Below are 27,505 nucleotides of genomic sequence, written 5' to 3'. Positions count from 1 at the left end.
TTTCAATAGAAGAATAGAATCTTCCAGATTCTGGATTTCAGTAGTAGTACTATTTCACAGTATCTTATTAATTTGATTTATCCCTAAATGTCAATGTTGTGTCTTTCCCCAGGCTACCTCCTCCACCTCCTCAGAAACACAGCCTCAGAGCTCCATCTGTCAGGCTGCCGCTCTAAGCGAGCCCCCTGCCTCGTAGTCGGGGCCGTCGGGCCTTGTCTCTGTACTGGTGTCATCTACGCCAACGCCACGCCATTACAGCCCACGTGTGCTCGCTGAATGGCGTCGACTTTGTGGTCAGTAACCGCAGTGGGGGACAGGCAGAGTCAATCGGAGCTGACCGGGATGGCAAACAGCAAACGGTTGGTGGAGAGAGGAACCAGCCTGCAGGGCCTTTTTGATCTCATCGTAGAGAAGGACTGCACCAAACTAGGTGAGGGAGGGCACACATTCACTTTTGAACAGAACCAGTTGGCTGGAATACTTACTGTGGGTTCAATTCCTGATTTTCTGCTCACTTTTGTTTGATTGTGACAGTTTGTGATTGTGACAGTGTGACAGTATAAAAAAAATGTTCAAGGAAGTTTGATAAAATAATACATGTAAGAGTAGAAAGATCAGACAGGGTTCAACATTTTTTTTTTACCTTTATTTAACCAGGCAAGTCAGTTAAGAACACATTCTTATTTTCAATGACGGCCTGGGAACTGCCTGTTCAGGGGCAGAACGACAGATTTGTACCTTGTCAGCTCTGGGGTTTGAACTCACAACCTTCTGGTTACTAGTCCAACGCTCTAACCACTAGGCTACGCTGCCGCCCCGGAGTTACATGACCTTTCTACTATGAGTCAAAAGATCACAGGCAGCAGATGCTGCTCCTCTACCAGACACTGCCCTGCGTCAGCTGTCAAAACCCTCAACAAATAAAATAAAATGTTATTTGTCACGTGCGCCGAATACAACATGAGCCATAGGTTCAGATTGGTGGGCCACCTGGTCAGCAGGTAGGGGCAGTCAAATTAATTGGGCATCTCTGTAAGCTTTCATTTATAATCAATTTGAACAAAAAAAGTAAACAAAAAAGACACATTGAGATTGACCACTCTTTTTCAAATAAGCCCTGGCCAAGAAAAGCAGCATACCGCAATACAAACATATTGCTGGTACATCAGTGCATTGACACGTCAAACCAGCAGTGGATTCAAGTACACTTCCATTCCAATTGCATTTCAATTCCGATTTGTTGAAGTGGAAAGACCATGCAACCAACAGGATAGTCATTCAGCCACGAAAGTGCCCCAGAATTGATGATAGCAATGATATGAGGAATATTGATGCCACCATCAGGAAATCAAACAGAATTTAGCTAAAATAATACGATACTTGGCATGTCTAACAATAGAACTAGAATCCATCCAGATTCTATGGTATAAACACTGCCCCTCCCCTCGACTTGTAGCTCCGTTGAGGAACACTGCCCCTCCTCTACTTGTAACTCCGTCGAGGAACACTGCCCCTCCTCTACTTGTAACTCCGTTGAGGAACACTGCCCCTCCTCTACTTGTAACTCCGTCGAGGAACACTGCCCCTCCTCTACTTGTAACTCCGTCGAGGAACACTGCCCCTCCTCTACTTGTAACTCCGTCGAGGAACACTGCCCCTCCTCTACTTGTAACTCCGTTGAAGAACACTGCCCCTCCTCTACTTGTAACTCCGTTGAAGAACACTGCCCCTCCTCTACCTGTAGCTCCGTTGAGGAACACTGCCCCTCCTCTACCTGTAGCTCGGTGGAGGAACACTGCCCCTCCTCTACTTGTAGCTCCGTTGAGGAACACTGCCCCTCCTCTACTTGTAGCTCCGTTGAGGAACACTGCCCTCTCCTCTACTTGTAGCTTGGTCGAGGAACACTGCCCCTCCTCTACTTGTAGCGCCGTTGAAGAACACTGCCCCTCCTCTACTTGTAGCTCGGTGGAGGAACACTGCCCCTCCTCTACTTGTAGCGCCGTTGAAGAACACTGCCCCTCCTCTACTTGTAGCTCCGTTGAGGAACACTGCCCTCTCCTCTACTTGTAGCTTGGTCGAGGAACACTGCCCCTCCTCTACTTGTAACTCCGTTGAAGAACACTGCCCCTCCTCTACTTGTAACTCCGTCGAGGAACACTGCCCCTCCTCTACTTGTAACTCCGTCGAGGAACACTGCCCCTCCTCTACTTGTAACTCCGTCGAGGAACACTGCCCCTCCTCTACTTGTAACTCCGTCGAGGAACACTGCCCCTCCTCTACTTGTAGCTCCGTTGAGGAACACTGCCCCTCCTCTACTTGTAACTCCGTTGAAGAACACTGCCCCTCCTCTACTTGTAACTCCGTCGAGGAACACTGCCCCTCCTCTACTTGTAACTCCGTCGAGGAACACTGCCCCTCCTCTACTTGTAACTCCGTTGAGGAACACTGCCCCTCCTCTACTTGTAACTCCGTTGAAGAACACTGCCCCTCCTCTACTTGTAGCTCCGTTGAGGAACACTGCCCCTCCTCTACTTGTAACTCCGTTGAAGAACACTGCCCCTCCTCTACTTGTAGCTCCGTTGAAGAACACTGCCCCTCCTCTACTTGTAGCTCCGTTGAAGAACACTGCCCCTCCTCTACTTGTAGCTCCGTTGAAGAACACTGCCCCTCCTCTACTTGTAGCTCCGTTGAAGAACACTGCCCCTCCTCTACTTGTAGCTCCGTTGAAGAACACTGCCCCTCCTCTACTTGTAGCTCCGTTGAAGAACACTGCCCCTCCTCTACTTGTAGCTCCGTTGAGGAACACTGCCCCTCCTCTACCTGTAGCTCCGTTGAGGAACACTGCCCCTCCTCTACTTGTAGCTCCGTTGAAGAACACTGCCCCTCCTCTACTTGTAACTCCGTTGAAGAACACTGCCCCTCCTCTACTTGTAACTCCGTTGAAGAACACTGCCCCTCCTCTACTTGTAGCTCCGTTGAAGAACACTGCCCCTCCTCTACTTGTAGCTCTGTTGAGAACACTGCCCCTCCTCTACTTGTAGCTCTGTTGAAGAACACTGCCCCTCTACTTGTAGCTCTGTTGAGGAACACTGCCCCTCCTCTACTTGTAGCTCCGTTGAAGAACACTGCCCCTCCTCTACTTGTAGCTCCGTTGAAGAACACTGCCCCTCCTCTACTTGTAGCTCCGTTGAGGAACACTGCCCCTCCTCTACCTGTAGCTCGGTGGAGGAACACTGCCCCTCCTCTACTTGTAGCTCCGTCGAGGAACACTGCCCCTCCTCTACTTGTAGCTCGGTCGAGGAACACTGCCCATCCCCTCGAATTGTAGCTATGTCGAGGAACACTGCCCCTCCCCTCGACTTGTAGCTCCGTCGAGGAACACTGCCCCTCCCCTCTACTTGTAGCTCGGTCGAGGAACACTGCCCCTCCCCTCTACTTGTAGCTCGGTCGAGGAACACTGCCCCTCCCCTCGACTTGAAGCTCCGTCGAGGAACATTGCCCCTTCCCTCTACTTGTAGCTCGGTCGAGGAACACTGCCCCTCCCCTCGACTTGTAGCTCGGTCGAGGAACACTGCCCCTCCCCTCGACTTGTAGCTCGGTCGAGGAACACTGCCCCTCCCCTCGACTTGTAGCTATGTCAAGGAACACTGCCGTCCCCTCGAATTGCATCTATGTCGAGGCTCTCCAAAAGGGGGCGTATATGTGAGCTGCCCCAGAGCCGAGGAGATCTACCACTGCCTACGCTACTCCTGTTACACCAACACTGACACAGCCAGGAAGTGCAGCCTTTAGCCAGCCATCACTGCCTAGTTCCCCATTGGCACTGATCTAAGGTCAGTTTTGCCCTTTTTCTTCCCTAATGGTTACTGGTTAGGATTTGGGGACAGTGAGATGATCCTACAACTGACCCCGAAGGACAATTTCCCTCAAACGGGACCTCTAACGGCATCATGGCCTGCAATTGTGGCACCAAATGGAATAAAACAGACTGAAACAGGGCGTGATTACCTGGACTTGTCCAATAAGAAAGGGACTGAAACAGGGAGGGATTATCTGGACTTGCCCAATAAGAAAGTCATTTTTATTCCCGATTGCAAAATGTTTTCCTTTCAGTTGTGTTCCCTAATGAACAAGGCCCAGCCTTACTGTAAATATTTATTGCACATCAAAATAAGACTTGACGGACACTAAGGTGAATGTACAGTATGGTGGATGCACAATGTGTCACTGCGTTTGTTTTGTTGAACAAATTATTGAAGTTATTACCATTTCTGTTCAAATAAAAGTTTTATTTTTGTGTTCATATTTTGTAGAGGTCAAATATATGGTTTGGATTGCAGGAATAAAAATGCACTTTTCTATAACTAAATTGCTTTATTCCAAAACAAATTCACAAAAGTATTTGACATGATTCAGTCAAAAACACATTGACAGATATAAGTACACAATATGAAGTTCATACTCTTAGATTTCTTAGTGTTAGATTCATATCCTCTTTGTTCAATATTTGACTGTAGCAGATAACAATTTCAACCTTGTCTGTAGTGTCTTTGCACAGCCGCTGTCTTTCCCACACTCTGGGGGTGGAATTCCAGGAGTCTGGCAAGCGAGATTAGTAGTCTGTCTGAACCACACGAAGTCACCACAAGAAGTGACTCTAGGACACGTCATTGGTCGACTGCTGTTATCTGCACTAACACTGGTTGCATTCCAGTCTTTATAACAATTGCATATAAGTACACAATCACATTGCATAAGATGACTCTGGGAACGAGCATGCACTATGGATTGATATAGCCCATAACTCTGTCACGGTCTGAATATAACAGTGCTGTGTTTGAGAAAGGGATTGTACTTCGACTTGTTGATGGTAACAAAGCCCTATCCACGTACACACACACACACACACACGACTCCTTTCTCAAAACCAAACCAGCATTACAGGAGCATTTCAGAAATAATTTCCTTGTTTTGCCCTAGAATTAAAAAAACACATTCTTGGACCTTTGTTCTGCCTTCAAAATCTTGTTTTAGAGCCGTGCCTGTCCCCTTCAGTTTGAGGGGTACCTATACTATGATTTAACATATGATAGATGGATACTGATATGCACTGATCAACAAGGTATCACATTTAGCAGACGCTCTCATCCAGAACGACTTAGTTTAAGGCATTCATCTTTAAAAAAAAATTAGCTAGGTGGGACAACAAGTATTTGATACACTGCCGATTTTGCAGGTTTTTCTACTTACAAAGCATGTAGGGGTCTAATTTTTATCATAGGTACACTTCAACTGTGAGAATCAAACAAAAATACAGAAAATCACATTGTATGATTTTTAAGTAATTCATTTGCATTTTATTGCGTGACATAAGTATTTGATACATCAGAAAAGCAGAACTTAATATTTGGTACACAAACCTTTTGTTTGCAATTACAGAGATCATACGTTTCCTGTAGTTCTTGACCAGGTTTGCACACACTGCAGCAGGGATTTTGGCCCACTCCTCCATACAGACCTTCTCCAGATCCTTCAGGTTTTGGGGCTATCGCTGGGCAATACGGACTTTCAGCTCCCTTCAAAGATCTTCTATTGGGTTCAGGTCTGGAGACTGGCTAGGCCACTCTAGGACCTTGAGATGCTTCTTACGGAGCCACTCCTTAGTTGCCCTGGCTGTGTGTTTCGGGTCATTGTCATGCTGGAAGAACCAGCCACGACCCATCTTCAATGGGGGAAGGAGGTTGTTGGCCAAGATATTGCGATACATGGCCCCATCCATCCTCCCCTCAATACGGTGCAGTCGTCCTGTCCCCTTTGCAGAAAAACATCCCCAAAGAATGTTTCCACCTCCATGCTTCACAGTTGGGATGGTGTTCTTGGGGTTGTACTCATCCTTCTTCTTCCTCCAAACACAGTGAGTGGAGTTTAGACCAAAAAGCTCTATTTTTGTCTCATCAGACCACATGACCTTCTCCCATTCCTCCTCTGGATCATCCAGATGGTCATTGGCAAACTTCAGATAGGCCTGGACATGCACTGGCTTGAGCAGGGGGAACTTGCTTGCGCTGCAGGATTTTAATCCATGACAGCGTAGTGTGTTACTAATGATTTTGAGACTGCGGTCCCAGTTCTCTTCGGGTCATTGACCAGGTCCTGCCGTGTAGTTCTGGGCTGATCCCTCACCTTCCTCATGATCATTGATGGCTCATGAGGTGAGATCTTGCATTGAGCCCTAGACTGAGGGTGATTGACCGTCATCTTGAACCTCTTCCATGTTCTAATAATTGCACCAACAGTTGTTGCCTTCTCACCAAGCTGCTTGCTTATTGTCCTGTAGCCCATCCCAGACTTGTGCAGGTCTACAATTTTATCTCTGATGTCCTTACACAGCTCTCTGGTCTTGGCCATTGTGGACAGGTGTCTTTTATACAGGTAATGAGTGGAGAACAGGAGGACTTCTTAAAGACAAACTAACAGGTCTGTGAGAACCAGAATTCTTACTGGTTGGTAGGTGATCAAATACATGTCATGCAATAAAATGCTAATTAATTACTTATCATGCAATGTGATTTTCTGGATTTTTGTTTTTGATTCAGTCAGTTAGTGTACCTATGATTTTTTTTTTAAATTACAGACCTCTACATGATTTGTAAGTAGGAAAACCTGCAAAATCGGCAGTGTATCAAATACTTGTTCTCCCCACTGTGAGTTTTTCCAGACTGAATATGATTTCCTAGCTTCTGTGGGAAGCTGGTTCCACCATTGGGGTGCATGGAACAGAGAAGAGCTTTTACTGGGCTGTAAACTACAAGCAACGAGTTGCGTGGCTTCAAATGCTTTAAAACACGTTGAGAAAGCCAATTGGCTAATGGCAAACAAACTGTCAACCATAAAGTAAAAGTACAGCTATCACGCTCAAACAAATAATGGTGTTCCAAAACTATATTAAAATATTTGTGAATAATATTTTGTTTCTGCATGAAGGGCATTTCTTTAGCAGAGGTCAGCATGTGGGAGGAGTAGGGGCTCGGGATAAGACCAGTTTGGGAAAAATCTGGTAATTACCAGTGGGGAGGAACGTTCATGTTGATTTTTCCCAGTCCGTATGCTGCCATTTACTAGGAGGTTATGAAACACAGCACCAGGCTTAGCCTTACATACATTACGATCGCGTTGTTGACGACAACTCACCTTTTTTTCACCTTGTTCAGTCGACCCATCGCTGCATGTCAGCTCAAAATCAGAAATGACCTTAAAATGGCGATCGTATTGAATCCTGGCCTTAGGCAGAAATACAGACAATGCTACTATTTCAGTTACCGTGGCTTGAAAAGACATGACAAAGACTCATATCATATAGTTTTATTCTGACATGTTTTTTCCACATATTGCTTTGGTTGAAAGACATTACGACCGATACAGAACAAATATGGCACGTACAAATTAAGAGTAACTGGCCTCGTCAAGCACTTGTGCTCTTCTGACCAAATAGCTAGCTCCAATTGGTCGTATTACATCACAGTAAAACAGAAAGGAAGCAGCATTCCATTTAGTCGAGTTGCCCTCGAATGTCTAGGTGCTATAAAAGAAACAAGACAAGGGAGCGAAAGCACGGACCCAAATTCACAGTATAAATACATCATTTGTAACACGTCTCTGTACAAGCAATGTCGTCCATCATAGAGAAACTAGTTAAGTAACACGTTCTTGTGAACCACAAGGTTGCAATTAAAGTCAAGGTCTGTACGTGAAAAGACGCAATATTTAAGAGATTACTTTACACATACTTGTAGAATAATTTATAAAAAATAAAAATCATGAGATGTATAGTCAATATCATGTTGGTTTGTAAAAATTGTACCACTTGCAATTGTACCACTTGCCCAAAATGTAACAATCAGGCTGTAGATTTATACTGCTAGGGACTATGCCGCCTCAAAGTACAATTCTATTGTACTAACAAAACATGTTTTAAATCAAAACTATTATCATTTTTGCTCTGCACTTCGCTCATGACATTTCATGCAGTCATTTCAGCACACATGAGCAAATATTTCAGTTAATGCTGAATCTTTCAGTAAAATGAGAAATAATGTGTCACCTTTACAAGGTCTGAGACGAGACGGAGTTGAAAATCATGACTGTTTAACTTTAGGATTATTTAGAAGAATGAAGGCTGCTTATACCCAGGCAGCCCAATTCTGATCTATTTGGCAACAACTGGTATTTTGAACAAACAGATCAGCTCTTTCACCAACAATTGGGCAAAAGATCAGAATTGGGCTACCTGTGTAAATTCAGCCAAGAGTAATTTAAAAAGGAACCAGGTAATGCAGACCTCACACCAGACTCCGAAATATCCAGTGGCATTCCAACAGGGGAGATTTAAAAAAAAAAAAATGTTTATGGTCCTAGCCGGCAGAATCATTGATTTGAACCAATGAAATGGCTTCCTTTCTGGATAAGCAGTGGTAGGTGACCTGCAGAGAGCTGGGACCAAAGTGACAAAGCCTACCATCAGCAAGGGCATTGAAGATAAAACGTGGCTGGGTCTTTAATGTATAACAATGATCCCAAACACACCGCCCGGGCAACGAAGGAGTGGCTTCGTAAGAAGCATTTCAAGGTCCTGGAGTGGCCTAGCCAGTCTCCAGATCTCAACCCCATAGAAAATCTTTGGAGGGAGTTGAAAGTCTGTTTGCCCAGCAACAGTCCCAAAACACTGCTCTAGAGGAGATCTGCATGGAGGAATGGGCCAAAATACCAGCAACAGTGTGTGAAAACCTTGAAGACTTACAGAAAACATTTGAACTCTGTCATTGCCAACAAAGGGCATATAACAAATTGAGATAAACTGTACTTATTTTCCACCATAATTTGCAAATAAATTCATGCAAATAAATTCAAATCCTACAATGTGATTTTCTGAATTTCTCATTTTGTCTCTCATAGTTGAAGTGTACCTATGATGAAAATTACAGGCCTCTCTCATCTTTTTTAAGTGGGAGAACTTGCACAATTGGTGGCTGACTAAATACGTGTTTGCCCTACTGTTCATGCACAAGGGATGACTAGGTCAGACATGTGCTTTTTCACTGCTAGTTTCTTTCCCCAATTACTTCTCAAAAAGACTAAATTATATATAATAAAAAAAGTGTACTCTGTAAAAACCAGGGGTCAAAATGGGACAAGTATTTACAAGCGCGGTTTACCATCGGAACATACATACATCTTGTAAAAATAGCCTTCGTGAAGCTGACGTTGAGCGGTCAAGTCACATCAGCTTATTAGCTGGTGCATTGTGGGACCACTTCCAACCCAATAAGGGTCACCAGAGCAGAAACACCACCTTCTCCCATTCACAAGCTTGAGGGCTGGCCCTGCTGTGGGCTCACAGCGAGAGAGGAGTGGGCAGGCTGGGGCTCGCAGTCATTGACGGCGCCCTCATCGTCTCGCATGTACATGAGGAACAGAGTCACGGTGGCGAAGGTTGTGGCGTTGACGGGGAACGCCCGGAGCAGCGTGGAGGTGAGGCCGCGCGTGAACACCCGCCAGCCCTCCCTCTTCAGGCTCTGACGCACACAGTCAGCGATGCCATTGTACTTGTTGTGGCCGCCCACGCCGTCCGCCTGGAGCCGGGACTTTATGACGTCAACAGGGTAGGTGGAGATCCACGAGGTGATGCCCGACATGCCTCCGGCAAACAGCAACTTGAGGATCATGTAGGGGTCATCGGGTTCGCAGCCCAGAGAGCGCGTCAGTACATCATAGGTCAGGAAGTAGATCCCGAAACCCGGTGTCTCACGGACTAGCGTGGTCACCATACCCCGGTTGATACCGCGGAAGCCCTCCTTCCGGTAGATGCGCACCAGGCAGTCCAGAGAGTTCTTGTACAGCTTCTGCTTGGACTTCCTCTCACCCAACCCCTGCAGCTGCATGCGCGTCTTGGCCAGCTCCATGGGGCAGCAAATGACGCTCTGCAACGCGCCCGCCGACGCCCCGGCCAGGAACTGGTTGAGCGGCGTGTCGTGGCCCAGCCTGCGCATGGCGTTGCCCTGGACACCGAACACGATGGCGTTGATGAAGGTCAGACCCATCATGGGGGAGCCAATGCCTTTGTACAGACCAGTCATCTGTGGACACAGACAGAGCGAGAGACACACAGACAGAGCGAGAGACAGACCGAGAGACAGACCATGGTAATGTAAGTTGAATGAAGCTGAAGAACTTGGCACAAACACACAGTAGTAGTTTGCCACAGCCAAATCACACTTTCACCACAACAAATGTTGCTTAAGGACATACTCTTCATAAGGCAATACTATGCTGCTATTTCACTATAATACTGACAGCCTTAACCTAATACTTAACCGGCTCAAGTGACAAGGTGGTTCTCTTAATTTAGCCACACAGCAAGCGTAACACCCCGATTGACCTTAGCTACTGATATGTCTTTCCCAACCACCTCCCCCCCAGACTGGCCAATAGGCTCTCTGCTAGACTGACCTCTGTATTGAAGCCATAGAGATAGATAGAGGACTCATCTTTACATACAGTATGTGCCATTATAGCGTCTGTGACAGCATTAGCAGCACCATTGAGGTTTACAACCCATAGGAATTCCCACCTAGTTGACAACTTTAAAATGGTGGAAGCCCTCAATGGAGCTGCCCATGCTAAAAACAGCCTTTTGGCCACTATCATTCTCTATGATTGAAGCACAAGACTAATGAGAAACCCTTCTGAGTAGAGCCCTGTTCTAACCAATGGTACAACAGCAGTTGGCACTGCACAGAGCACATGGCAATGCCTCATGGGCTGCAGTGCCAACTACCTCCCAATACACATCAATCAATTTGAATGAAAGGATTTCACCACTGGTGACTACCCACACACCAGGGTTTCCGTTAGCCGGTAATTGCCGGCTTTTGACCAAAATAAATTATATGAACAGACGATAAAAAATTAAAAAAAATTGCTGGCCAAATTGTCCGGGATAAAAATTTAAAAAATACAATCCCATTGCGAAAATACCGCTTTTAATTAATTGATGGAAATATCAGTCAACGTCAACACATTTGACCATCATGCTTATAGGTCTATTTTCATTCGTCTTCATTTATTCCATGTATAACACGTGCACAACATACCTAGACTATTTTGAGCGGAACATCACTTGTCAGACAACGCTAAAGATGCTGCAGCTTCTCAGCTCGTTGCTGATGGAGTGAAACACGCTTTTATAAAGCCAACAATTCTAAAACGTAATCGCAATCTCAACAGTTTCTGACTTGACTCCGTAACGGTAGCGGTCGTACTCACCGACTCTTGCCTTACGATAGACTGGAAGCAATGATATGTGCCGCGGTACAGAGGTCTGTCCACACTCTGAACTTGGAGTCGTACCTGAAAATGGAATCTTCAATGTTAGCGAAAAAGCTCAGAAGGCAATATCGCCACATTTAATAACAATAAAGACAATTCAAAAACTCATAGGAAAAGAGAATATAAACAAAGACTAATGTACTACAATATAAGAGTAGATTTGGTTGACAAATTATGTTTAAGTATTTTTGTGCTACTTATTTAAAAGTCTGGAAGATTTTTTTTTTTCACAACACAAAAACAAAACACAGGGGAGAAAAAGACCTAGACCGTACTTACTAGCTAGGTCACATCCGTGCAGAGGTTGTATATCCCTCATCTAAAACACAGTGACACTTATGCTGTTAAAGACAGCCCTCCCTGTTCAGGGATAAAACAAACAGTGTCCCTCCACATGTCTGTACTCAGAATATATATATATTTTTAAATTTTTAATAAAAAAGTTGACTCAAATTGTCAAAATATCAAGTACAAATATCCTGATACATGGGTTGTAACTTGTATGCTTAGAGATTACGAGTACACAGCAAAAAATATTTCAAGATTCAGTGTCTGAAAATTACAGCTTTTAGAAGACTAATGTATGAGAAGATAAACATTTCAGTATAAACCTCGTAAATTGCATCATTAAAACAATTATACCTGATTATTAGGCTCAAAATAGCCTCTCATGCAAACTGTATTGCCATGATTGGTATAACTTTACTAGAAATGTACTTTTAAAAAATACCTTGCACACTGCCTTAAAATATATATGTTTACCGGCAGGTTGGAAGTAGAATCTTGTATAAAGGGGGATCCATAGCATTAAAAAATGCAAACCCCTAAAATGTGAAACGGAAAAAACAGAAAAACACCTGCAGATACACTTGAGTGTACAAAACAACCTGACCAGGTGAATCCAGGTGAAAGCTATGATCCCTTGTTAAAAGGGGAGGAGACAGGTTAAAGAATCATTTTTTAAGCCTTGCGATAATTGAGACATGGATTGTGTATGTGTGACATTCAGAGGGTGAATGTGCAAGACAAAATATTTAAGTACCTTTGAACAGGGTATGGTAGTAGGTGCCAGGCACACCAGTTTGTGTCAAGAACTGCAACACTGCTGGGTTTTTTTCACGCTGAACAGTTCTTTCAGTCGACATCTCACTATGGGACACCGCCCCTTTTGCGGGTCATTATTTGAAGCCTTATTCAATCCCGTCTAACAGGCCAATCAGAGCAGTGTGTGTCTAACAGGCCAATCAGAGCAGTGTGTGTCCGCCCGAGTGTCTTATAACACACTGCACTGGTTTCCTCATTCTTAGCCTCGAGTCCATCTGGTTACTAGCCCGATAAGCAGCTTTATTCAGTAAACTAGCTCTCAACTTAACAGTTCCTTTCGGTGTGGGTTTACTACCCCAACACATAGCATTGAGTGGCTTGTTTTCTATTTTTCACGAATGCGGCTAACTTCAGCTTCACTTTACAGAGTGAAGTTAACTCGGTTAGCAGCACTTTGTCATCGGCTAGATACTGTACACCTGTTGCCTGGCATACACACAATTGGCATCGTTAGCTAGCTAGCTGCACTGCTTTAGCATCCTGCTAATAGCAGGTTCCCACAAATTTTAGCTACTTCTACCCGGGGTCTCTAGCTCTGTCGGTTCCCACTTTCAGAGTTAACTAGCTGAACTTTCGTGTATCTTGGCTAGCTAGTGGGCTAACCGCACCACTAATGTTTTAGCTAGCAATCTGGGCCAAAGCCCCATTCGGTTTATTTGGCTAGCATAAGCGTTTGTGTTTCTTCAGTGCGTTACCCCACCATTGAAGCACCTTTCATTCCCCTGTGAAAGATAACCCAGCTGTTCGTTCTACCTCAAGTTACTTGGTTTACAGACCCGAGTCGGCACTTTGTAGCCCACGCAACGCCTCGGATAGTTGGCTATCTAAACTCAGGTTAAGAAAGCCAGCTAATTCACTACACTGAAAGTTTAAAGAAGGCATTTCTCGCCACCCTGCTAAATAAAGCAGTCTGTTTCTGCTTACCTGGCTCAAACTCACATTACCCAGTGTCTCTCCCAAATTCCCATTGTAGGAGCAGCGCGTGGAGTGGCTAGCTAGCCCCCCGGTAATTCCATGTGCTTTTGTCCGTCCTGTCGAAATGCAATGTCCAACAGGCTTACCGGCCAAGTCGTCAGGGAAAGGGGAGAAAAAGCAGCAAAAGCCTAGCAACGCTCACCCTGGCAACTGCAGGCATTACACGTCCGGGACGCTATGGAGGCTCCCATCGACCCCCGCTAGTTGTGTGCATCGCGCTCAGCTGGACTCGTCTCCTTAGACATGAAGTACATGGAAAGTATTGCCCAGGCCTCATACCTGCGCGAGGACAACTCAGTTGACAACGAAGTCCCAGAGGGAGAAGCTACTTTAGGCATCCCCTCAGTCTGCGCTTCAGGCTGATTCGGAGAATTCCCCACTTTTACCAGGGGGTGGACATTAATGCCGACGAATCCGGATGTGAGGACGACGGCATGTCTCTTGCCACATTAGGCAGCACCCTTTGACCAGCAGATGGATTACACCACAGAATAATTTCTCCTCTGCTCAGTTTGTGCTACCCAGCCAGACTGAAGAGGTAGGGCAGGAGTCAATAACTGACCTTTCTTCAAAGGCAATCAAATGCGCTGCCCTACCTGAATGGACAGATCGATCCAACCAGACCAGGTTAAATTCTAAGAAAAGGAGAGTGAGGCGCTTACCACAGAAGCAAGCTCTGAATCCCCAGAAGCAAGCCCTGAATCCCCAGAAGCAAGCCCTGAATCCCCAGAAGCAAGCCCTGAATCCCCAGAAGCAAGCCCTGAATCCCCAGAAGCAAGCCCTGAATCCCCAGAAGCCCACATTCACCCAGGTCATCACTAGGAGTCCTCCCTCACAGAACTGGAGGATCCCCAAGAAGTCTCAGCCTTCTCCTGCAGCTCCGATCCTGGGACAGACAGTCCGCTCACCAGCAACGCAGTGCCTCAGGGCATCACTCCAAGCAATTAGCAGTGGATACCCCCTTGGCGCCATCTGTTGGGAAGAATCAGCACACCTAGCGCAAGGCACAGGGCCTTGATAAGCTGGCAGAACTCCTCTGACCTCAACGACCATAGTAGCCAGCCTCCCCAGCCCTCACCATGGAGTGACATTTTCACCATTGCCTGTTTCGCACGGCAACATCAGCCACATACTAGATGTGTCTGAAGCTTCCTGGGCTCCATGATTGTAGTGGTTCTGCTTGGTCTCCTTAACTCAGCTATCCAGCTGTGGGTGACCTCACTCTGCTTGAACTAGTCTATCCACAGGTACGTGCTTCTCTCAGCAAAGTGTCTATCGACACTTCAATCCTACTGGGACAGTCTTCACATGCAAAGTAGTGACAAATAGATGCATCACTATAGGGATGGGAGGGGGAGGGCAGTCCACGAAGGGCATACAGTGAACGGCATATGGTCAGACTGCGTACAGCCCATATCCATGTTCTAGCTCTAAACTGTCATTATCCCTCAGGCACTTTTGTCTATTCCTACAGGGCCAACATGTCCTTGTCAGGTCAGACAATAAGCCAACGGTGACATACGTCAGCCCCGTTTCTCGCCTTGGCCAAGCCCGCTAGCGACCTTCACGAACCCCCCTCAACTACTTCAAGGTTATGATACGTCCTAACGTTGCGTTAATTTCTAAATGTCATTCAAGCCACTGACCTCTTCCACCTTCCACTGTGCTCTTCTCCAGAGCAGCGGCACCTTAACACATTGTGTCCAGTGCCGCGCCCAGCGCCTCTACATGGACAGGACTAGGCCATTCTGAAACTATGACCAACTGTTTGCTTTGCCAACCCTGCTTTGTCCAAACACCTCTCCCATTGGAGGCTATCGCCAAGGCGTACAGCTGGGGATTGCAGTCTCCGAGAACATTCCGCTAGAGAAATTGCCACATAAGGGGCACTGAATATTATGTTCTCTGACTTGTGTAAGAGGTAGTTCTTAGAATGAGGAAACCAGAGTAGTGCAGGGTGATATAGACACACAGGGCATACACCCACAAAGCTCTGATTGGTGTGATTGAATAAGGCTTCAACCAATGACCCGTAAAGGCGTGTCCCATAGTGAGAGGTCTCCCTCATCTCCTTCAAAGAACCAGAGTTACATACCGTAATCCCAAGTTTCCTGTGTGTATTAAGAATGGGTGGTGGACCAACGGACATCCTGACAACTGTGGGAAGCATTGGACTCAACATGGGTCAGAATCCCTGTAGAACTTGACACCTTGTAGAGTCCATGACCCAATGAAGTGTATAACTCGACTGTTTATTCACAGAGCTTTCCAATGACCTATGCTGTCACAGCTCCAACATATCATGTGGCTTAGGTGTTAATCAAAACTATATTTGGGTAATGCATATGATGAGTGTAGGGGTCAGCTGAGCTTAAGGCTATACACTCACTCATACAAAAAAAAAAAAAAAAAAAAAAGGCATATCTTGAAATGTCAACTATAACACAGAAACCTGTCATGCTTCTAGATAAGTTAATTGTTGTGTGCACATACTGTTGCTCAGCAAGCTTCAACATGCCATACAGAGACAACAGCTCCATCTCAGGTTCATGAGCTAACTAGGAGGAGATGTCTGTTCCGTTCCAAGAACAGATTGTGTTGCAGTAAGACACTGGGTTAAGAATGTTATGTGCTCTACTTTTTTAAACAGCAGTGTGTAGATATGACTAGGTCAGAAAACCAGGCAAATTACCCACGTGTGTGTGGGGTCTGGGGGAAAAAAAAGTTCAGTTTGCTATATGTAAGTAATAGCTGAGAAATGCAGTTCTGACACATTTTGATTGGGAGAGAACATGAATATTTCATACTTTATCAAAAACACTTTGGGTCATCTATTCTATATTCAAATGTGCCCTTTTGAGGAGCCTTGATAAACCCCAGAGTAGCTAAATAGGAATTACATTTCAGTGCGATTTCTAAAAATATGACACGTGCCTGTCACTTGCCAACCAGATAAAACAAACCCACCTTTACAGTGTCAAAAGGATGCCCGACCAAGACACCGGCAGCACCTGGAAGTGACAAAGATGAACAATTAATCAGCACTTGTTGGAGGAGGTTGATATGTAATGTGGTCTAAAGCTATGTGAAACAATTAAACCCTGACAACTTTAAGAAAGAATGGTAACTAAGTAACTAAGTACAAGTATAGGTACAAGTATAGGTAACTAAGTACAAGTATAGGTAACTAAGTACAAGTATAGGAATAAACAGCATAGAGACACTTTAATACTCAAGTCTTTGAGCCTAGAGCCGATGCAAGTTATTACACGTTCAGTGGTGATGGGTGCATGTTTGAATATCAAGTGCATTACACAAGAACAAACAGTCTTCTCTGGACTGCCCATCAGCTGTTCACTGTACTGAACATGTGTCCTTGACATTGTTAGCGAGAAGATACAGGATAAAACCATAACTAGGGCCGTTTCAGGTTAGGGGCACTTGTATGTGTTCTGGCTTGGTGTTTGAGTGAGTGAAGCATGGTGCATTCATGTGATTCTCATGAAACCCGTTTTAAAACATGAGTTACAAAACCCATGATGCATCTGCAAAAAATCAATTGTCCTTCTGTGTGTGTTGTGTACAAACAAGCATTTCACTGCACCTGCACAATTTCAGATTTTTAAAGTCAATTTTTTTAGTACTTTTGCCTGAATTATTTTACATTTTCCCCCAAATGCACATTACTGAAATTCATCCAGACTCAATTCACAGGTGATTTTACTTCAGAAAAACCTAACTTATTTGAATAAAACAAAATATGTTGCTGTAGTTTGTCCAGAAATATATTTTGTTTAAATGGTATACTAGTTGAAGTGTTACTATAATATTTATGTACAAACAGTTTCTGGACATATAATTTTGGTAACACTAAGCTCCTGTAAACACTCCAGTTTTTAAATAAAAATGTATTCACCCATGATGCATCATTTAGGAGTAGTCATCTTTAGATGAGCACAAGTTCATTTATTTGCCTTCAGAAGGAGGTTCTTATTCTCAAACTCTGCCTTCACCCCACTTGGTCTTCTCAACAAAACGGCTAAAAAGCTCAAATTGGGGTTCTGAGGAGTATTTCTGTCTGTAATAAAGCTCATTCTGATTGGCTGGGCCGGGCTACCTTGTGAGTTGGCCTGGCTGCCTATTGGAGGGCATAGGCCCACCCATCGCTGCCCAGTCATGTGAAATCCATAGATTAGGGTTTAGGGAACTTATTTCAATTGAATGATTTCCTTAAATGAACTTTAACTCAGTAAAATCTTTGAAAATGTTGCATTTATATTTCTGTTCAGTATAAATATTTTTTCCCCGGTGTTGTTTAACTCAGGCCTTTACATTAGGGGAGCAATGTATTTTTTAAAAATGAAATTGTTTTAGTAATGACAATTGTGGAAATTGTAGTTGAATAAAATCTAATCAAAATGCATTAAATTGATCAGTACAGATCCCAATCTCAGTGACTAAAAAGGACATGAAAAATCACACTTGAGAATTGTTTCGTAGGAATGACCCATTGCAGAAAGATGACTCTAGAGAATTTGTCTGACCCCCACTTTCAAGACATTATTAGTAGCCGAGACAGTATCGCAATAACGCCCAATAATAGACTTATTGATACACTTTCTGGCTGAGCTGACATTCATATTAATTGAGATGGGGTTAACTAAAGCAATGATACATATTGATAGGAAGTTAGGAATGGACTTTCTGTGGATAAGAATTTTAACGATTTAGTAAAAATCAAATTAACCGGTAAAATGCTACAGAGGTCCAATTTCACAACGCCCAAGGGTTAAAACTACACCTGGTTTAGTTTAGGGGGTATTCTGTGTACCCTGATAAATCTGAAGAATCTACCAAGTTCCCTCGTTATATAGTCACCATTTGACTATGTGAAGTTGAAATATATGTCGATAATGTAATTGGTGCTTGAGAGGGACTGCCCATTTTTAACACTCGCAGCACATGGTTTGGAATGAATGGAATTGTCTGGCTGCGATTATAAAGTTGCACAAATATATATTTTGTGATTCTAAGAAAATAAAAACAGGTTTAGCCAGAAAAACAATTAATATAGGAATTCACAACAATTAGGGGCAAGAAATTGTACTAGACAATGAACAGTACTCTGTAATTTTCCATTCATGAAATGTAAATTGGGGGGCAAACTTGCGCCATCACTAGGCACACTTCTGCATTGGCTAACTAGCTTTGCTAGCCAAACTCATGAATCATTTATTCAAAGCGTTTCCAACCTGATGCATTTTGCAAACATGACTCCATGCTGCCACGTAGCAAGCATTGAATCAATATATCCACGGGTATGCTTTCTAACAAACGTGAATTAACTTACCTCCTATGCATCCTGCTGCAAAGTCCATTCCCTCAAGGAGTCTTTGAATTAGTCAAAAGCTAGCTCTCAATAAGTCTGTATTTCTCCGTAGCACACGTAATTCAAAGGTCTGGCTTGGTGCAAAAGCTAGCTACAATCTTGTATTGCTTCAAACTAGACGAATACTTTAGTTAACTATCAGTTTCGACCTGTAGTTTGATGGCTGCATTGCTAGATACAGTAACGTAAAGTAGCTAGTTCTCGTCTCCTCTTGAATAAAAGCGAGTTTGCGACGGGCTGTTGATGACAGTACCCAGGTGAGCTCGGGAATAAGACAGATCGCTAAGTAGCTTAATGTGTATGAATTGATTATTGAATTGAGGCGCTCCCACAGTTCACTACCTAGCTACCCCCCACCAGCTGTCTTCTTCCTTCCGCACGCTGTTTCTATTTCTGACTGTATCCCGTGAGATTCAAAGCCCCTTTTAACCAAGCATGTAGCCCAATCAGATCACTGTGATTAAGACAAGACTCCTACCGCCCCGCACGCTGATTGGCTCGAGTTGATTTTCCACGGGTAATCATCAAAACCACCGACCACAATACTTTCTGATCCAAACAACTGATTTATGATCAGCTCTCCCCAACCTAGTCTAACCATTTACTCCTAGTACTCTATAGTACCCAAGTATCAAAACAGATCATAGACCAGATGTTACGGGGAAAATATGGTAAAATATTAACCAAGATAAATGACACGCAAGATTGCAACATCTGTAGCATTTTAGACATTCTGAAAAAACAATCTGGAAAAAAACCTAACTCTATGTTAACATTTGCAATATCTGCATATTCAGCTGTATTCTTGAAAGTGACCAAAGGTACTTCATTTTTTTTTAGGTTTAATTCTATAGTTTCTTTATACTTCTGTGAATATTTGTTGGTGTATTTTATCCATTGGGATGTTGAGGCATTGGGGCATTTGTGTCATCCTTTTGGCTTATACACTGTCAATAAGACTTCTTGAGTCACTGATACCTGACCCTCCCCTGCTTACCATGCCCATGTTTTCATAACTGGTATCCAATTTTATCACTTGAGAGAGGAAGAGAGAGGGGGGACGACAGACAGAAAGACAGAGAGACAGAGAGACTGCCTGCCAAGTCTCTTCACTGACATTTTCAACCTCTCCCTGACCGAGTCTGTAATAACTACATGTTTCAAGCAGACCACCATAGTTCCTGTGCCCAAAAACACCAAGGTAACCTGTCTAAATGACTTTCGCCCCATAACAATCAGATCTGTAGCCATGAAATGCTTTTAAATGGCTCACATCAACACCATCATCTCGGACACCCTGGACCCACTCAAATTCACATACCTCCCCAACAGATCCACAGATGAAGCAAGCTCTATTGCGCTCCACACAGCCCTCTCCCGTGGACAAGAGTAACACCTATGTGAGAATGCTGTTCATTGACTAATGCTCAGCGTTCAACACCATAGTACCCTCCAAGCTCACCAGTAAGCTCAGGACTTCCTGACGGGCAGCCCCCAGGTAGCTAGAGTAGGCAACAACATATCCACCACGCTGTCCCTCAACACGGGTTGCCCCTCAGAGGTGTACTCCATGTTCACCCACAAATGTGTGGTCGCGCATGACTCCAACACATCATTAAGTTTGCTGACGACACGATGGTGTTAGGCCTGATCACCGACGACAATGAGACAGCCTACAGGGAGGAGGTCAGTGACCTGGCAGTGTGGTGCCTGGACAACAACTTCTCCCTCAATGTCAACAAGACAACGGAGCTGATCATAGACTACAGGAAGTCAGAGCACGCCCTGATCCATAATGATGGGGCTCCAGTGGAGCTTGTCGAGAGCTTCGTTCCTCGGTGTCCACATCACTAAGGAATGAACATGGTCAACGGACACCAACACAGTCACGAAGAAGGCATTTACAAAGCCTCTTCCTCCTCAGGAAGCTGAACAGATTTGGCATGACCCCTCAGAACCTCAAGAAGTTCTACAGTTGCACCATTGAGAGGATCTTGACTGGCTGCATCACCGCTTAGTATGGCAACTGCTTGGCATCCGACAGCAAGGCACTGCAGCCACCCCCAAGGCATAGACTGTTCTCTCTGCTGCCGCACGGCAAGCGGTACCCATGCACCACGTCTGGAACCAACAGGACCCTGAAGAGCTTTTACCACCCAAACCATATTAAGACTGCTAAACATTTGACCAAATAGCTACCAGGACAATTAGCATTGAACCCTTTTTTTGTTGTTGCATTAACTCTTTTGACTCATTACATACCCTGCTGCTGCTGCTTATTATCTATCCTGTTGTCTAGTCACTTTACCCCTACCTACATGTACATATCTACCTCAATTACTTTGCACCATTGCACGTCGATTCCGGTGCCCTGTGTATTTAGCCAAGTTATTGTTACTCATTGTGTATTTATTTCTCCTGTTACTCTCTCTCTACATTGTTGGGAAGGACCCGTAAATAAGCATTTCACTGTTAGTTTACACCTGTTGTTTACTCTCTCTCTACATTGTTGGGAAGGACCCGCAAATAAGCATTTCACTGTTAGTTCACACCTGTTGTTTACTCTCTCTCTACATTGTTGGGAAGGACCCGTAAATAAGCATTTCACTGTTAGTTCACACATGTTGTTTACTCTCTCTCTACATTGTTGGGAAGGGCCCGTAAATAAGCATTTCACTGTTAGTTTACACCTGTTGTCTACTCTCTCTCTACATTGTTGGGAAGGGCCTGTAAATAAGCATTTCACTGTTAGTTTACACCTGTTGTTTACTCTCTATCTACACTGTTGGGAAGGGCCCGTAAATAAGCATTTCACTGTTAGTTCACACCTGTTGTCTACTCTCTCTCTACATTGTTGGGAAGAACCTGTAAATAAGCATTTCACTGTTAGTTTACACCTCTTGTTTACTCTCTCTCTACATTGTTGGGAAGGGCCCGTATAAATAAGCATTTCACTGTTAGTTCACACCTGTTGTTTACTCTCTCTCTACATTGTTGGGAAGAACCTGTAAATAAGCATTTCACTGTTAGTTCACACCTGTTGTCTACTCTCTCTCTACATTGTTGGGAAGAAACTGTAAATAAGCATTTCACTGTTAGTTCACACCTGTTGTTTACTCTCTCTCTACATTGTTGGGAAGAAACTGTAAATAAGCATTTCACTGTTAGTTCACACCTGTTGTTTACTCTCTCTCTACATTGTTGGGAAGAAACTGTAAATAAGCATTTCACTGTTAGTTCACACCTGTTGTTTACTCTCTCTCTACATTGTTGGGAAGAAACTGTAAATAAGCATTTCACTGTTAGTTCACACCTGTTGTTTACTCTCTCTCTACATTGTTGGGAAGAACCTGTAAATAAGCATTTCACTGTTAGTTCACACCTGTTGTCTACTCTCTCTCTACATTGTTGGGAAGAAACTGTAAATAAGCATTTCACTGTTAGTTCACACCTGTTGTTTACTCTCTCTCTACATTGTTGGGAAGAAACTGTAAATAAGCATTTCACTGTTAGTTCACACCTGTTGTTTACTCTCTCTCTACATTGTTGGGAAGAAACTGTAAATAAGCATTTCACTGTTAGTTCACACCTGTTGTCTACTCTCTCTCTACATTGTTGGGAATATAAATAAGCATTTCACTGTTAGTTCACACCTGTTGTTTACTCTCTCTCTACATTGTTTGGAAGAAACTGTAAATAAGCATTTCACTGTTAGTTCACACCTGTTGTTTACTCTCTACATTGTTGGGAAGAAACTGTAAATAAGCATTTCACTGTTAGTTCACACCTGTTGTTTACTCTCTCTCTACATTGTTGGGAAGAAACTGTAAATAAGCATTTCACTGTTAGTTCACACCTGTTGTTTACTCTCTCTCTACATTGTTGGGAAGAACCTGTAAATAAGCATTTCACTGTTAGTTCACACCTGTTGTCTACTCTCTCTCTACATTGTTGGGAAGGGCCCGTATAAATAAGCATTTCACTGTTAGTTCACACCTGTTGTCTACTCTCTACATTGTTGGGAAGAACCTGTAAATAAGCATTTCACTGTTAGTTTACACCTGTTGTTTATGTAGCAGGTGACAAATACAATTTAATATGATACTTATTATAATGACAATACTGCGTGCATTTATTTTCCAACATACAATATTGCAATTGTTTGGTCTACTGTTACAATTGCTTTGTCTAAGCAGGTCCTGATATCTTAACTCATAGCATCCTTGAATCCTGCTAGCCTAAACTCAAAGCACCAGTTGTTCTTTAAATATTTTGTAAAGTTAGTGTGGGAGAGGTGGAAAAATTATTGTTATCGATCAATAATGACAAACTTCGTAGCGTTGTCAACTTAGATGGAAAGTTACTGAGGATGGGAGCTGACTCTATAGACACTCCTGACATTCATATCTTTAATCTGAGCTGAGAGGAAGGTCTTTGTCCTCAGGCCTGGAGGGAAGCAAAAGTCATTCCTCTACCCAAGAGGGGTAAAGCAGCCTTTACTGGCTATAACAGCAGACCTATCAGCTTACTGCCAGCTCTTAACAAACTGTTTGAAAAAATAGTTTTTGACCAAATACAATGCTACTTCTCTGTAAAAAAATTAACAACAGACTTTCAGCGTGCTTATAGAGAAGGGCACTCAACATGTACTGCACTGAAACAAATGACTGATGATTTGTTTAAATAAATTGATTGTGAGGATTGTGGGAGCTGCACTGCTAGATTTCATTGCAGCCATAGATATTATTGCCCATAACCTGTTAAAGAGAAAGCGTATGTGTTATGACGTCTGCCATATGGTGGATTCAGAGCTACATCTGAAGTCGGAAGTTCACATGTATTTCAAGGCCTACCTTCAAACTCAGTGCCTCTTTGCTTGACATCATGGAGAATTCAAAAGAAATCAGCCAAGACCTCAGAAAACAAATTGTAGACCTCCACAAGTCTGGTTCATCCTTGGGAGCAATTTCTAGACGGCCGAATGTACCACGTTCATCTGTTCAAACAATAGTATGCAAGTATAAAGACCATGGGACCACGTAGCCGTCATACCCCACAGGAAGGAGTCATGTTCTGTCTCCTAAAGATGAACGTACTTTGGTGCGAAAAGCGCAAATCAATCCCAGAATAACAGCAAAGGACCTTGTGAAGATGCTGGAGGAAACAGGTACAAAAATATCTATATCCACAGTAAAAATGAGTCATATAATCGACATAACCTGAAAGACCACTCAGCAAGGAAGAAGACTGCTCCAAAACCGCCATAAAAAAGCCATACTAAGGTTTGCAACTGCACATGGGGACAAACATCGTACTTTTTGGAGAAATGTCCTCTGGTCTGATGAAACAAAATAGAACTGTTTGGCCATAATGTTCATCGTTATGTTTGGAGGAAAAAGGTAGAAGCTTGCAAGCCGAAGAACAACATCCCAACCGTGAAGCATGGGGGTGGCAGCATCGTGTTGTGGGGATGCTGTTCTGCAGGAGGGACAGGTGCACTTCACAAAATAGATGGCATCATGAAGATGGAAAATTATGTGGATATATTGAAGCAACATCTCAAGACATCAATCAGGAAGTTAAAACTTGGTCACAAATGGACAATGACCCCAAGCATACTTCCAAAGTTGTGGCAAAATGGCTTAAGGACATCAAAGTCAAGGTATTGCAGTGTCCATCACAAAGGCCTGACCTCAATCCTATAGGAAATTTGTGTGCAGAACTGAAAAAGCGTGTGCGAGCAAGGAGGCCTACAAACCTGACTCAGTTATACCAGCACTGTCAGGAGAAATGGGCCAAAATTCACCCAACTTATTGTGGGAAGCTTGTGAAAGGCTACCCGAAACATTTGACCCAAGTTAAACAATTTAAAAGCAATACTACCAAATACTAATTGAATGTATGTAAACTTCTGACCCATTGGGAATGTGATGGAATAAATAAAAACTGAAATAAATCATTCTCCCTACTATTATTCTGACATTTCACATTCTTAAAATAAACTGGTTATCCTAACTGACCTAAAACAGGGAATTTTTACTAGGATTAAATGTCAGGAATTGTGAAAAACTGAGTTTAATTGCATTTGGCCAAGGTGTATGTAAACTTCCGACTTCAACTGTACTCGGTTTCAAATCCCGAAAGAAAGAAAATATCTCACTACAATACATTTTAATAGAAAGATTTTGCTACCATGGAAAGGAAAATACCTGTTGATGTGTGGAAAAATCACCCAGATTAACTGTTTAGTCAAATCCCAGTCTAGCTAGTTGCTTATGACCTTGCCTACACCTTGCGACTTGTTTTTTAAATTATATGAGGAAAAAAGATTCAATTTGATTTTGAACGGCAAACCTGACAAAGTGGGCCTATTCATATCATTTTCAACCTCTCCCTGTCTGAGTCTGTAATAGCAACATGTTTCAAGCAGACCATCATAGACCCTGTGCACAAGAACACTAAGGTAACCTGCCTAAATGACTACCGACCCGTAGCACTCATGTCTGTAGCCATGAATTGCTTTGAAAGGCTGGTCATGGCTCACGTCAAAGCCATTATCCCAGAAACCCTAGACCCACTCCAATTTGCATATCGCCCCAACAGATCCACAGATTATGAAATCTCTATTGCACCCTACACCGCCCTTTCACACCTAGACAAAAGGAACACCTATGTGAGAATGCTATTCATTGACTACAGCTCAGCGTTCAAAACCATAGTGCCCTCCAAGCTCATCACTAAGCTAAGGACCCTGGGACTAAACACCTCCCTCTGCACCTGGATCCTGGACTTCCTGACGGGCCGCCCCCAGGTGTTAAGGGTAGGTAACAACACATCCGCCACACTGATCCTCAACACATGGCCCCCTCAGGGGTACAGGCTTAGTCCCCTCCTGTACTCCTTATTCACTCGTGACCACACGGCCAAGCACGACTCCAACACCATCATTAAGTTTGCTGATGACAACAGTGGTAGGCCTGATCACCGACAACGATGAGACAGCCTATAGGGAGGAGGTCAGAGACCTGACCGTTTGGTGCAAGGACAACTTCCTCTCCCTCAATGTGATCAAGACAAAGGAGTTGATTGTGGACTACAGAAAAAAGGAGGCCCGAGCACGCACCCAATCTCGTCGACAGGGCTGTAGTGGAGCAGGTTGAGAGCTTCAAGTACCTTGGTGTCCACATCACCAACAAACTATCATGGTCCAAACACACCAAGATTGTTGTGAAGAGGGTACAACAAAACCCATTCCCCCTCAGGAGACTGAACATTTTTGGCATGGGTCCTCAGATCCTCAAAATGTTTTACAGCTACATGATCGAGAGCATCCTGACTGGTTGCATCACTGCCTGGTATGGCAACTGCTTGGCCTCCAACCGCAAGGCACTACAGAGGGTAATGCGTACGGCCCAGTTCATCACCGGGGCCAAGCTTCCTGCCATCCAGGACCTCTATTTCAGGCGGTGTCAGAGGAAGGCCCTAAGAATTGTCAAAGACTCCAGCCACCCTAGTCATAGACTGTTCTCTCTGCTATCGCATGGCAGTACCAGAGCGCCAAGTCTAGGTCTAAGAGGCTTCTAAACAGCTTCTACTCCCAAGCCATAAGACTCCTGAACATCTAATCAAATGGCAAGCCAGACTATTTGCAAATGGCTACACAGACTATTTGCATTGCCCCCCCCCCACCCCCCTCTTCTACACTGCTGCTACTCTCTGTTATTATCTGTGCATAGTCACTTTAATAACTCCACCTACATGTAAATATTACCTCAATTACCTCGACACCGGTGCCTCCACACATTGACTCTGTACCGGTACCCCCTGTAAATACCCTCGCTATTGTTATTTTACTGCTTATCTTTAATTATTTTTTACTTTTATCTCATACTTTTTTTTGTATTTTCTTAAAACTGCATTGTTGGTTAAGGGCTTGTAAGTAAGCATTTCACTGTAAGGCTGTTGTATTCGGTGCGTGTGACAAATAACATTTTATTTTAATTAATCAATATGAATTCGGAGGGCAGAAATGATTAAATATTAAAGCATTAGACCTCTCAGTAAAGGCTTCAGTCATACAAAAGTTATACTTAAATCCAAACTGGTTCTCTAGCACCCCATGTTCAAGAAGCCATAGAAAGTTGGTTGAGCATTTCATTTGAATCCACCAGAAAGACAGAACAAAATTGGCAAGTGTGCAAAGCTGTCATCAAGACAACGGTGAGCTACTTTGAAGTATCTCAAATATATAATATATCTTGATTTGTTTAACACTTTTTTGGTTACTAAATGACTCCATATGTGTTATTTCATAGTTTTATGTATTCACTATTATTCTACAATGTAGAAAATAGTAAAAAAAAAAAAAAAAAAATTAAACTTGAATGAGTGGCTGTGTCCAAACTTTTGACTGGTACTGTGTACAGTGCATTCGGAAAGTATTCAGACCCTTTGACTTTTTCATTATTCTCAAATTGATTAAAAACCTTTCTCCCTCATCAATTTACACACAATACCCCATAATGACAAAGCAAAAACAGTGTCTTTGACATTTTTGCTAATTTATAGGGAAAAAAAGCTGAAGTATCACATATACTTAAGTTTTCAGACCCTTTACTCAGTACTTTGTTGAAGCAGTTTTTGCAGCCTTGA

General features: G+C 43.5%; 2 protein-coding genes across 5 annotated transcripts; both read right to left on the bottom strand.

The window, feature by feature from the left end:
* Positions 1–1,328: 1,328 nt before the first annotated feature.
* On the bottom strand, positions 1,329–7,220 carry LOC127913439 (fibrinogen alpha-1 chain). The gene is made up of 4 exons (XM_052485385.1): positions 7,192–7,220; positions 3,036–3,328; positions 2,533–2,820; positions 1,329–1,738 (listed from the first exon to the last, which is right to left on the bottom strand). Exons 1-4 carry the CDS (start codon positions 7,218–7,220, stop codon positions 1,341–1,343), a joined length of 1,008 nt encoding a protein of 335 aa, XP_052341345.1. The 3' UTR covers positions 1,329–1,340.
* Positions 7,221–7,347: 127 nt separating this feature from the next.
* On the bottom strand, positions 7,348–19,264 carry LOC118362254 (mitochondrial basic amino acids transporter-like). Of its 4 annotated transcripts, XM_035742454.2 has the most exons (5): positions 18,815–19,264; positions 16,432–16,475; positions 11,665–11,704; positions 11,323–11,406; positions 7,348–10,133 (listed from the first exon to the last, which is right to left on the bottom strand). In XM_035742454.2, the coding sequence occupies exon 5, from the start codon at positions 10,131–10,133 to the stop codon at positions 9,360–9,362; it is 774 nt and encodes a 257-aa protein (XP_035598347.1). In that variant the 5' UTR covers positions 11,323–11,406; positions 11,665–11,704; positions 16,432–16,475; positions 18,815–19,264; the 3' UTR covers positions 7,348–9,359. The 4 variants fall into 4 exon arrangements, with proteins under 4 accessions (XP_035598347.1, XP_035598346.1, XP_035598348.1 ...); XM_035742453.2 differs by lacking the exon at positions 11,665–11,704; XM_035742455.2 differs by lacking the exons at positions 11,665–11,704; positions 16,432–16,475; positions 18,815–19,264 and adding an exon at positions 13,414–15,784.
* Positions 19,265–27,505: the final 8,241 nt, after the last annotated feature.

The sequence above is a fragment of the Oncorhynchus keta genome, chromosome 29 (assembly GCF_023373465.1).
Source record: "Oncorhynchus keta strain PuntledgeMale-10-30-2019 chromosome 29, Oket_V2, whole genome shotgun sequence".
Taxonomy (NCBI): domain Eukaryota; kingdom Metazoa; phylum Chordata; class Actinopteri; order Salmoniformes; family Salmonidae; genus Oncorhynchus; species Oncorhynchus keta.
This window is presented reverse-complemented; position numbering and strand designations above follow the sequence as displayed.

Excerpts from the sequence above, each read along its gene's own strand:
- LOC127913439 (XM_052485385.1), bottom strand. The coding sequence starts at position 7,220 with ATGGGTCGACTGAACAAGGTGAAAAAAAG. Across the intron at positions 2,821-3,035 it reads GTTCTTCAACAGAGCTACAA|GTAGAGGAGGGGCAGTGTTC; the intron begins GTAGAGGAGGGG and ends ACGGAGCTACAG. Across the intron at positions 1,739-2,532 it reads GTTCTTCAACGGAGTTACAA|GTAGAGGAGGGGCAGTGTTC; the intron begins GTAGAGGAGGGG and ends ACGGAGCTACAG.
- LOC118362254 (XM_035742453.2), bottom strand. The coding sequence starts at position 18,842 with ATGGACTTTGCAGCAGGATGCATAGGAG. Across the intron at positions 16,476-18,814 it reads TGCAGCAGGATGCATAGGAG|GTGCTGCCGGTGTCTTGGTC; the intron begins GTAAGTTAATTC and ends TGTCACTTCCAG. Across the intron at positions 10,134-11,322 it reads CTATCGTAAGGCAAGAGTCG|ATGACTGGTCTGTACAAAGG; the intron begins GTGAGTACGACC and ends CTGTGTCCACAG.